Source organism: Centruroides sculpturatus, unplaced genomic scaffold (genome assembly GCF_000671375.1).
Source record: "Centruroides sculpturatus isolate CEXI.00-Female unplaced genomic scaffold, Cexi_2.0 scaffold1104, whole genome shotgun sequence".
Classification (NCBI taxonomy): domain Eukaryota; kingdom Metazoa; phylum Arthropoda; class Arachnida; order Scorpiones; family Buthidae; genus Centruroides; species Centruroides sculpturatus.
In genome coordinates, this window is record NW_019385656.1 from 62616 (window position 1) to 76081 (window position 13466).

Here is a 13466-nt window from a genome sequence, read left to right on the forward strand (position 1 = left end):
TCTGATTGAACATTCGAAGAACAATTGGATTTTCTTTAATTATCGAGTTTATTTTCTTTCGCTTACGTTAATTGTTCTAAATTGGAGTAATTGATTAATCACGCTCTTATTCGGTAAGGAAACGTAATGACCTTTGATATGTCTGTGAAATCTTTTATAAGTCAATCGCAACTCTCTACATAATTATAATTCTTTCTAATTATGCCGATAATCTTTCTGATTTTACAATTAATGCATAATTTATAATGCTCTCGGCTTATTATTATTTAAAGTTTTAATTAAGTACAGGATTTACTTTAAAATGCTTTATTATTAGAACATGATAACCGGAACAAAAAAACAAAAATCAGTATTATATGGTTTGAATCTGATAATATTCACTCGTATAATTACCACAGTGCAGGGATAAATTCTTTTATTAAATCTGAGAATAAAATTACTAATTATACAAGAGGATTTTGCTAAGGAGTTTTGGATTAAATATGATAAAAAGACATTCATATTTAATGTATGAATCAAATTATTCTGAAATTTAACGTTGTTCTACAATGGAAATTAATGTATGAACTATTTTATAAATTACTAATTATGTTAATTTTAAATTACATTAAACCTACATAAAAGTTTACCCAACAACTATAACAGTTTGAAATTGAATAAAACCACCATAATGCCTTTATATTTATACTGTATGTAAGTCAATTTTTATATCAAATTTAGTAAAATTCCATCAGACAACAAGGCTAAAATCTAATTTTGATGCAGAACATTGGAATAATTTTTAAAAATTGATCCAAACATTTTTTTCCTCTGTTGATGTTGGAGAGTGAAATGTCATGTTTCATCTACATATATCAAAACGACAAAAATCACACGATATGCATTTATTTCCATGCCATTAACATATCACTCAGACAGAAAAATATATTTACAGATCACAGTTTGAAATCGAAGAAATAGTGTAAATAGAGCAGAAAAAATATTTAAATATGGATTCTATAATTAAGAATTTACTGTACTAATTTATTTTTCTTGTCTGATTGAAGCAAATCTGTTCTTATTTACGGTTATATTAAAAATACATGTTATCAAACCAAACGAATATTTTTAAAGCGATTACGATGTATAATAAGAAAGAGATATGGGGTAAAATCACAGAATCACATTTTGAGCAATGATGTGATTCATACACAAGGATATTGAAGATGCTCGATGCTCGGTTTATTTTTATATCGTATAATAATAAAAAAAATCAGAGAATAAATAAATATTGCTGTTTTTAATAATTCTTTTCTTAACATCACTTCTTAAGATCGTTCGTCGGATTAAGAATTTAAAATTTAAAAAAGAAATCCGGTTTTACGGGTTAATCCATGAAACCAGTGCTGACTAATTTATCCAAGAAAACCTTGACGTCTGCTAATTCGGAGTCTCTGATCCCCAAAGCTTTGAGCAAACTTAAGTCTCCACTTTCGACTGCCGTAAGAACGCTTCTCAAATGTTCCAAATCGGTTCTCATTAAGTGAAGTGCTGTTCCAAAATCGTCCAAAGTTTCACTCTCTGTAAAGAAATAAATTACAAATTATTAGCGCATCAATTAAAACTATCTTTATTGTGTTAGTATAGCTATTAAACTGAAGAATTTTTACCATCTTTTTAAGTGAATAACGTTTTGTAAAAATAAATTTTAAACGATATTTTTACAAATACAGTCTAACCTCTGAACAACGATCACTGACGGGAACATAAAAAATGGCCGTTGTTTGAAGGTTGTTTTAAACACACTTCAAAAAGAAATGTTTCTGAAAAAATGTCCGCCGTTTACAGGGTTTTTAAAAAACTCTTTCCGTCTCGTGGGCACTAAGAGGGCCTCTTTTCAGCAAATCCATTACGGGTTAGATCAGACCCTCAATTGGGCGGCCGGATGGCCGCCCAATTGAGGGTCTGATCTAGGCCCGAGGTCGAGGCCCGACGTATCGCAAAGAGCCACACCCGAAAAATTCCTAGTATTTTTCGACTCGTCTGCATTTTATCCCAGTCCCTAAGAGAGGTAAGCTGCCATGTTAGCCGCTCGGCCATCTGCCATTTAGAGGCGGCCGTTATTGGAGGTTCGACTGTACTTATAATATATTAATATATATATATATATATATATATAAGAAACATAATTTACAAATAAAAATAAATGATAGAATTGAGAGTGATATGTTACCATTATAAATAAAAATTTTAGAAAAGATAATTCAAATACATTCTTTGGCTCTGCCATATCTTTTCGTCATATTTCTTTTATGTTTTAGAAGTTATATTCTATAAATAATAATAAATAATAATAATTTATGTCGAAATTATTAAATTATAAAAAAACTTTGAAGATATAATTTAATTAAGAATTTTCTTTCTTGTTGCATTCATTGATTGAAAATGATTAAAACGTGCAGTGTGTGTGTGGGAATTTTCCACACATTTTCGTCGAAAAAGTGATAATTTCGATATGAATAATAATTTTCCTATAGAAATTTTTCACATAAATCTTTACAATTATTTAATCTATATCAATAATAAATTATCTTATTATACAAGACGAGGATATTGCAGAGATTTAAAAGAGTAATTGTATATATTAAGAATATAATATAGTTTATATGCAAAAATTTGCAAACTAGGATTGGTTAAGTTAATTTACTTACAGTTTTAAAGTAAAATGCAATTTAAACAATGAAAAGATCAGTTTAATTTACCCGAGAGAGCAATTGCAACTTTCTGAACTCCTCCGAGTGGTGCCAGTGCATCTCTTGCTTTATTACCAAATAATTTTTCTAGATAATTAGGTCCATGATTTGCTAATAATGTTTGCAAAATGTTAGCCGTTTCTTCTACTGGAGGTCGTTTGGCTGGAAGAAAATAATGAGATGTTAATTAAGGATAAAAACTTAGTCGCTACCGATTTAAAAAAATTAAATTTATATAAAAGTATTGCATTTTTAGATAACAAACGATACTTTTAGAAATTTATGTTATGTTAAACAGCAAGTAAACAACATCTGGAAATGACATGCTCTTCTCTATGAAAGGAAGTAATATATATACATATCAATTCGGATGTAGATCTCAGAAAAATGTTTCTAATTTCCGTATCATTTAACCAATACACTTTGATCTTTATCCGATATAAATTTTATTTCCTTAGTTCTATCTGTCAGGTCAGTTTTTTACTGATATTTTTCGTGTGTCAGTTACTATATAGCATGATTTTTTCGTAATATTCTAGTAACTTAACTACTCAATACGAAGAGCTGAAAAATAAATTAGAGTGCAGGAAAAACCAATAAAGATATATTAAATTTGAGTTTGGTGATGATAAGAATCTTTATAACTAAATATTCCAACGGAATTCATAGCATTTTTATGTCTGCTTATAAGAAATTATTGACTTTGTTTGTATCCGTACGAGTAGCGAATAGTTATGAACAAATGGAAGAAGCAAAATCTTCATAAATCAGAAATCTGTAGGAAGCTAGCTTTCATTAATTATTCATGGAACTATCTCTTTAATGATACATCAGTCTGGGATTCACATGATATACATCAAGCTTACCTGTCCAATTTCTCAGATGAGAACATTTTCTGAAAGAATAAATATCGCTATAAAAAAAAGACTTATTTTCAAAAAACTTATTATAATTCTGCGAAAAAGTTACGATATTTTCGAGTGAGTTTACATTTTCTTCATTTTATATTATTAAAATAACTTTAAAAATACGCAAAAATATAATAAGTTAAAATTGAAAAAACGATATAATTTTAAAAAAAAATATAAAGTAATTTTTATAAATATCGAAATTAGGGATTACTAATTGAAGAAAATCAATTTTTAAAGTAAAACAAAAAGAAGATCATTTAGAAAAGAAAAATTGACACATTTTAAATCAAGAAGATTTACTCGCCTCTCACTTTTTAAATATTCAATCTTAGTGGCAGTCAAATGGGGTTCAAGTTGAGAAACTAAAATAAATTTTCTACAAATTCTTTCTTACTTTAAATTTCAAAGAGAATTTCGCATCCCTTCCAGAACAAAAAGAAACCATAGAAAAAACACGAAGAACGAAGATAAGAAGATATCCGATGCAATTTAACAATGACAGCCAGTACATGAAGGATTTACAGATAGAAGGTCTGCTCATGCCCTGTTACCTTCTGGTAACAAATCCGGATGTCCCAGAAACAGATTGAAAAACTATCATTTACTAAGTTAAAGATACTCGTATCGGGATAAACATTCATTACAGTAATGAGCAAGTTATATATTGATATTTGTATATTTTAATTTGTAATACGATCACTTTAATTTGTATAGAGCAGATTTTAATGAAACTATTATAGCGATTGACTTGATTGTATTCTTTTATAATTATGTTCATCATTAGAGATCTATTTATTTAGGTTTGAGATTGTTTTAATTAATTAATTTTGGTAAAACATTTTAAGAAAACATCTAGAATCTTATAAAAAAATAAAGTATTAAAAAAATAAACAATTCGAAGACGTTTAATGATGAAAATGCATCCAAATTATATATTTTACAGTTTAATCACGTATTAAGAATATATATTAAAGGAAAGGCGGATTTAAATTTTAGGTTAAAGTTGAAGAGATTATTTTTTAAAATATTACTTTCAAATTGCTAGATGCGTGAAGATATAAACATAATATATTTATCTAGAAGAGTGTCTTGAAAATCGAATAAAAACTTTCTAAATTTTATCATTTATTGGAAATTTTCTCTAGAGGCTTTTACAAAGTCGTTCGAATTGGCTTGATATTTATTTCTAAATTCTTAAAATTTCTATAGCGCTAGATATATATTTAAAATCCTTTGTTTAATAATTTCGCTATCTACATATACTTATCCTCGATATTACTTGTTATGTTGGAATAAAATATAAAAACTTAAGATTCAACACGGATCAAGGATTGATTTAAGTTCAATATAACTTGATATAAACCAATTTTCAAGACATGTTCAATATTTTATTATATTGTGCATGAAATAACATTTCTTTGAATCATAGTACTATAAGAAAATTTAAGTCTAAATTTAGTGGATGAGGAGAGAAAAACAATTTTTTCTATCTTGTTTTTTGCATATGCAATCGTATTTTTTTGTCAATATTTTTGCATAGAGTTAAAATTATAGTATTTCTACATTCAAAATCTGTATTTCTTTTGTTTTTATGCGTTTTATCGATCAAGATTGGGCTAATACTGGATATTTTGAAGAAAAACTAGATGGATCTAAGAATAGGAATGCATGTAAGAGATATAAAAACAAAATTGCATTAAACTAAATTTTTTATTTTCCTATTTATTTATATATTATTCCTGTATTCTATAAATAAAATGTTATATATATACATACACATTTTTTTATTATACGATCGCTAACAGGCATAAATAAAAGGAAAAAATTTAATTAATTAATTCTGTTTTGATGTAATTGGATATAAATATTTTTTTATAAAAAAACTTCGTAAATTAATTAAAAAATTTAAAATAAGATCAATTTAATACCTGTAAAATTTCAAGAAAAATTTAATTTTCAGCATTGAATTTAAATATTATGATGCTTAGTGATTAAAAAAAAAACTAATTTTTTTCAAATAGATCACTTTAAATCTATATAATTTAAGGTATAAAACGCTCGCTTATTAACCTTANTATAAATATTAATATAATTTCTTTTTTATAAATTAATATTATTGATATTTTGAAAGGTCAAAGGTACAATATCTTATGAAAATATGATAAATTACAAAAATAATCATCATTATTATTTGCTTAGTGAATTATGTTTGCGGATCTTCCTGAATTTTTCTTTGTTTAATAAATTAAAAGAAAGGAAACAATCAAACACATCAACAATAAAAATTATAAATGAAACCTATTAAAATCTCAATTAAATTTTAAAAATTTCAGAAAAAAAAAACAAATTTGTGTATATATTATTTTCTGTTTCGTGCTATTAAAATAAGAAATCCTTGACAATGCATTATAAATTATTCTAGAAAAAATTAAATTATTAAAAATCATTATTAATGGAGTCTCGAAGGCGTGGTTCATGATTCTTTACATTTATTAGGATTCGTTATATCATACTTCAAATCTGAATATATTTAAAAGCTAACAAACACTTTGTGCAATAAGTTTTATGCATTTATCTAGCTTCGGGCAATTTTGCAAACTTAAATTATAGGTCTTGAATTTGCTTGGTAAGTAAATTTAGTTTGCTGAGTTTGAAGTATGTTTTAACAAAACAGTGGAAACGAATAAAGATCACATTTACTTAACATTAAGATTTATAAAATTGTGAACAAGTTATAACAGCAATAAATATTTTAAATAAAAAATTATTAATCTTTACATCCAACTCTAATGCTTTCATACTTTTAATAAAATAAAATAATCAATTTGTTTAAAGATTTTAAAGTATTCTTCTAATTTTAAGAGATTTTAATAAAGAAAATACGATAATTATTTTATAAACTATTTTTAGACTTTTTAAAATCGTTCTGCTTAATTAAAAAAAAATAACATTAATATTTATTAACTTCAATTTCTATAAATAATTAGAAGACATTCACATAGAAAGTCTTCATATAATAATTCCAATCACCGTTTAAATTACACAGATTAAATTAAAACATTAAAATTTTATATACTGAATATATAATTTAATTATTTTGAATATATAAAAATTTATTTAAATTAATTATTTAGACTTATATTTAATTTTTCATCATTTTAATTTGACTTATAAAAAAATATGCGTAATAAATAAAATTTTAATTATAAGAAATAAAATTTTAGAATATTTTGAAATAGTATTTTAGAGCAAACATATATAAGCCTATTTCATTAAAACTTTTTAATTAATATAATCACGTTTTACGTTGCTGAAGTTAGTATCGTGGGAGAATCCCAGAGAAATTTCCTCCGGGATAGATTGTCTACATCACTAGATATTAACTAGACAGATCAGATCTATCAGATCAACAAATATATATTTCTTTTTATCGATCTGGTACTTTCAGGTGGACGTTTCTAAGCATTTCTCATGTTCAGTTTTATAAAGTATATCAGATTATGTTAATCGTTTTCGAAGTTTGGTACTAAATAATCATTATCTAATACAGATATGGAGTAAACTGTATTAAAATTCCCGAGTACACGTTATCTGTTACCAACCTGAGATAACCAACGAGGAAGGCCTTACACTGTATACAGCAGAAAATAATAAATGAAAACGATTGTTTAGCAAACAGAGAGATAATGAATGTTATGAGTGGAATTCCTTACAAAATGAATCATAAATCTCTTTCCAATTAATTGGGAGAAATAGAATTAAAGTGTATCAATTCATTACGAGAGTAAATTTGATTAAATTCATCTGTTGGAATTGGTAAAGGATCGATCAATGTATATTAAGTTTGTGTCTTCGGGTTATCTTTCAAGTTGAATATTAATATCAACTTTTAACAACATTCTGCTTTCTACAATATCTTAATAAGTATATTTTAAATATTATTAATTGTTTATGCAAGCCGCTTTCTTATAAGTAATTATAAATAAAAATATTTTTTAATTATTAAGCTAAGTTAAAAAAATCTATGATTAACTTTTTTTGGGGATTATTGAAATTCAAATGATTTTAAAGCTTCTGCCTTGTGAGAGAATTTAATCAGAATTTATGACAAACTAAAATAACATCGTTAAAAAATCAGAGGCATTAACTTTTATAAGTTTTGAATTATTAATTTCTTCGTTAAGTATTTTCCATCTCGAAAACTTTCAACCAATAAATGTGAAAATAATCACTATTGAAAACGTAATAAAGTCTTTGAGAAAGACTACATTTTACATCGTTTTTATCACCTCAATTTACAAGATAATGGATCTTGTTCCCGAGTGTTAAAAATTGGAATGGTTTAGCATAATTTTTAATCTTCGTGAACAAGATCATGAATATTAAAAGTGTGAGTAAGGAAATGCAAGAGTGTGAAAGTATTTTTTTTAATAAATGAATTATTATTGCGTGCGATAATACTACAAAATTTTAAATAATTGGTTCATTAGCGACAACAAAGATGAAAGTTTTAACTGTATCAATCGATATTAAAGAATTATTTTTAAAATATTCGTTTCGGATACAAATCTATTATTTAAAATATTATACTTGCTTTAAGATTTCATATAAAAATATTTTTCAATTTATGACATTCTGTTGTAGTTCAATTCTTTACTATTGAAACATTTATAAATACATTTGTTCTGAGTATTGAAAGATTAAAGTCGTAACTGTCAAGAATAGCATCTTAAATTGAACTATTGTAAGAATTTTTTTTTAGACAATTATTCACAACTTAAAAATAAATAAATAAATAATAAAATTAAATATGCAATTTAATCAATTTGTTATTTTGCGTCATTTTATAAAAATACTTAATTTACTTTTCTTAATTTAAAATTTTTACAGTTCTTAAAATTAGTTTTGATTCAGATTGCAATCGAAATTATAATTTAAGTTTTATTAATTTAAATTCGAATTAGTTGAATTACTGTGTCGAATTCAGATTACATTATTGACGGTAGATAAATTTAGTAGAATATTAACTAAGCCAAATTACTAATATAATTAAGTTAACATTTTAATAAAATTTCCGCGAAAATTATTGCTCATAGGTGTTTATAATGTTTTCTTTATTATTGCTTCTTTGCAGACTTTAAANTTAATATTACATCACACTTAAAATCATGTCAGTGGCTCAGATTACATTATTGACGGTAGATAAATTTAGTAGAATATTAACTAAGCCAAATTACTAATATAATTAAGTTAACATTTTAATAAAATTTCCGCGAAAATTATTGCTCATAGGTGTTTATAATGTTTTCTTTATTATTGCTTCTTTGCAGACTTTAAAACCTATTTGTTTCTATAAAATTTCTACTTTATTGCAAACGTAAGTACTGTTCCTTGAAGAGTTTGATTAAGTCTTGTTCTATCCAAACACCAAAGTAATTAAGAAACGAATAAAGCTTTGCTTGTAGCATAACTGAGATAAGACCACCTACTTCCTCTAAATGATCCTGTTTTGAATAATCTAGTCGAATTAATCAGTCGTGATACTGTACAGACAGGATTTGAACATTTATATAATGTTACCTTATTTATACATACATTAATTTTCCATTTAAAAGTATTAATTACGATTTCGATAGCGTATCAATAATTTCATAAATAAGGATTTAAACGTTATAATGAATGATATTTTAATGATTATAATGGTTAAATATCATTGTATAGACTAAACAAAAAAGCTAAACTTTTAAAGAAATCCTTTAATTCATGGGATAGGAAGTTTATAAATTTTTGATCATAGTGATGAATAGAAAAGCAGATGGAACTGTCATTCAAATCCGTATTATAGTGTTAATACTGGTGTTAGTAAATTACATGGACGATATCGATTTAAACATTAAATATATAATCTCTCCATATATTCCACTTTTATCTGCATTTACGTGGAGTAACATATATAAATATTTTAGTGTAAAGTTGTTCATTATTCTAGGAATAACTATTCAAATTTAATGACGATAAAATTATAGTTTATAGTAAAATGCTAAAGTATCAACACTTAATTATTTACATAATTAATATAATATCGAGTCGTTTCACGAATAAAATAATAATAATAATAATTTTTTTAAATTGTGCTAAGAAAAATGTTTTTAAATAAATTTATTTTATTTTAAAAATAACATAAATGTATCTTAGATTTTATAGTTTTTGATTAATCATTCTTAATTGTTGTCTTGAAGTATGTTAAATATCCAGATTTAAACAATAGACTTAAGGAAAATGTAATTTACTTCAGCGATTTTTTCACTTTATTTTATTTTTCAAAGTTAAGCCTGCTAAATAATCATAATTTAACGTTAAATTTGAATAACACTTTAATTTATTTAACCAAATAAGAACAATGATATAGGGTAATTTAATCTTACGTAAAAAATGTGAATGTTTCATCTGTTTTTTTTAAATCTCCTTATGTAATTATATGTGGAACTTTTATTCTTCATAAATGGAAAAAATTCTTTTATGTATAATAAATAAATTTAACTTTCACTTAATATTTGAAAAGTATTAAATTATCATTAATTTTAGCTGTCAAAATCTTTTCGCGTTAATAAATTCCTTAAATTCGATGGATTTTTGCAAAATCTATATGCTGAGCAGCATAAATATTTTTATTAAAATTTTAAACAGATCCTTTTTTTTAAGATTTATGACTGTTTATGACTTGCTATAAACACGAAATCTTAACATGTATAAGTCTATATAAATAATATCTATCTACAACTGTAACATTTTTATTGTTGCATGGTTATAAATCGCGACCCTTTCATTTAAGAGGAAATATTTAAAATCTCGGTAGACATTTAGAATTTTTTAACATTTGTTTTTGAAAGTATAATGCTAAATAAAGTATATGTAATAATTTAAAATAAAAAAATAACACAAGTATTGCTAATAATTATATTTATAAACTATTGTAAGGATGCGGTTATTATAATAAACTATGATCTAACTTATGTTCATATTGGCATGAAACTTTCATATGAGAATTATAATATTATATAAAAAAAATACACGTCGAAGTTTTGCATTAGGTAATACTTTAAGATTTAAAGGAAATTATAATTATTTACTACGATTATCATTTTGGTAATGATATAAGTATAATATTCGGTTGATACCAATGCCAAATCTATGCCAATTGGATTGGATTGACGGAGTATGGTAAAGAAACACGAGCGATCTGTCAAGGTGGTTACCTCCCGGGAGGATTTTCTATGGAAAATTGGTCCTTATTTAGCTGTAGGAAGGTCAAGATAAAAAACCCGGCAAACTGCATGTGGTCAGTCCATTAGTTAGGCGTGAACTGACGACTAAACCACTAATGTTTAGTAATTTTATTCCTTCTGGCATTTATGGAAGAGTCTAGTCAAAGTCAAAATATAGTTTATTATTATTATTTATAATATAATTTGAAAAGAAATGTAATCGTATAAAATCTATTTTTTATTATATATATATACAGGTAACCCCCGTATAACACGGTAGTTACGTTCCAAAAAATTGCCGTGTTATGCGAATCCGTGTTATACGAAACAAAGAACTAATACGAAAAGGAGGGTTAGGTTCCAAAAATTAAAAAACATGCTAGTATATTTTCATAATTAAGATAAATATCTTCATTAAAATTTTTTAAGTGATACATATTAATATAAATTAAACAATGTTTTCTTCGTCATCACTAAAAACACTATTAATTAACCGAGAGCNCAACCAATATGGCGCGCGCTTCGTAAGCGGAGTCGAGTGACGTCAAGTGCACTCCCTCTATATGTGAAATTTGCGTTTGTTTTGGAAACCCTACCGGTCGAAAAAATCGGAAAATTTGTCCGTGATATGTCTCCTACTCATCCCATTGTGGAGCCTGAGAATCCACGTTGGTTTTCATAAAATAGTCTTCTTAGTTTCCACATAGAAGAACGAGTAAAAGAAACAATAGAAATAATAGATTACTTTTTTGGGTCCTAAGAAATGTGTTCTCTGAATAATTAAAATTGCCGAGTGTTACCGTCTTGTGGAACATGTGTAGAAATCGAGAAAATTCGGGAAGAGTTGTCAAGAACTTCGAAATTTCAGATTTTAAGTATTTTATTTAACGAATAAATAGAAATTACTTCAAAATTCGTATTCTCATGAAGAATGCGGCATCTATTAACTATAGTGTTAATTAGAATGAAAACATTAAATTACATATCTATTACTCACACAACTGTATTGTATATTACTTTTGATAACCTTTACTTTCAAATACAGTCGATCCCCCTATAAGATCATTGATTTTTCCGTTTTATCTGAATTACATGTTGTACGAGTCACTTAGATTTTACAAATACGTGTGCGGGGCTGTGAACGGCTCACATATTTGTAAAATCTAAGTGACTCGTACAACATGTAATTCAGATAAAACGGAAAAATCAATGATCTTATAGGGGGATCGACTGTATATATATATTTGTTGGCAAAATAACCACGAAATAAGACAGCATCTTATCATTACCGTCTCTAATCTATGCTAGTCGATACTATTATGGATTAGGCCTGTCCGTAATGGCTTATAATTGAGCGCACCAAACAATCCATATTGTTCTATCACCTCGCGTTAATAAATAAATAAATCAATATACTTGTTCATTTATTTATTTTAAAATTATATATTTAAAAAAAATATTTTTATCTAGTAAAATTAAAATTTATTCTAATTAAATTTCTGGTTTTTCCTTTCAACTGAGAGCTGGATAAAATAACTGAGAGGCATAAACTGTCAATAAATGAGCTTTATAGCTGGCCTTAGTTTTGCTTATTGCGGACGCACTGTACAGTACACGATCCGTAATTAGGTTGGATAACATGATGAGAGAGATGAAAGGAGCGAAATTTCGATCTAGACTATCCATGAAAATTTACGATATCCAGATTATATTTTAATCCGGATTTGTCCGGATTAAAATATAATCTGGGACTAAAATATAATATTACCGTTGGGAGGAAATTATAATGAATCAAATAACTACATTAGATCTATATGATCATTGATCATATACATCAAATATTTATTTTTGATACGTAGTTTTTGGTTTATCTGTGAAAAGGGCATTTCTACTTTAAAATAAATGTGTACATTTTTGTTTTTTGTTTTTTTTAAAAAAAATTGCCTACTATTTTTTACCTGTCATCTGCATATTTATTTTTCATTAAATATATTTTTAACTTGGACTAGACAGTTGTGTAAAAACATGAAAAAACGCACAAGACCAAAATCAAAAGAGATCAAAGTTCGATCCTTAATGATAACGCTCATAACAAAAATCCTGTTCAAAAACGTTTTTATCAAATTTAATTTGAAGTAAATAGATTCTTTTTTACACTATATTTAGGTGTAAAAGTTAATATAAATGACAGTTACACAATACAGAAACTTTTTATTTAACACAAAAAATAAGATGACATTCTTACTCCTACAAATATAGAGGAGAAGGTGGTATTATGGAACCCCAATTACATTTTAGTGAATTGTAAACAAGATATCATAACTACACCCACATTTTTTGTGCGAAAAGTACTTGTTACTATTAAACTAAATGTTCCTAATTGGAATTTTCGCTAGTGTAATTATAAGTATGGTTTTTGAAGGCTTTTGTACAAAAAGTCCGAAAGTAGGCTTAGAGAAAATCGGGTGGTAATATGGAACCTTACTGTATATTTTCAAAAAAATGCTTTAATGTAGCCAAAAACAAATAGGAAAGGACAAAAAATGTTAAATAATTAC

General features: G+C 26.0%; 1 protein-coding gene across 1 annotated transcript in view; it reads right to left on the minus strand.

The window, feature by feature from the left end:
- Window positions 1–366: 366 nt before the first annotated feature.
- LOC111640919 (IDLSRF-like peptide) overlaps window positions 367–13466 on the minus strand; it is a 38525-nt gene continuing 25425 nt past the window's right edge. The window contains exons 3-4 of the mRNA XM_023387007.1: window positions 2742–2894; window positions 367–1560 (exon numbers count right to left, since the gene is read on the minus strand). Coding sequence (XP_023242775.1) covers window positions 1367–1560; window positions 2742–2894 — 347 coding nt within the window. The 3' untranslated portion in view covers window positions 367–1366. The remainder of the gene's footprint in view (window positions 1561–2741; window positions 2895–13466) is intronic.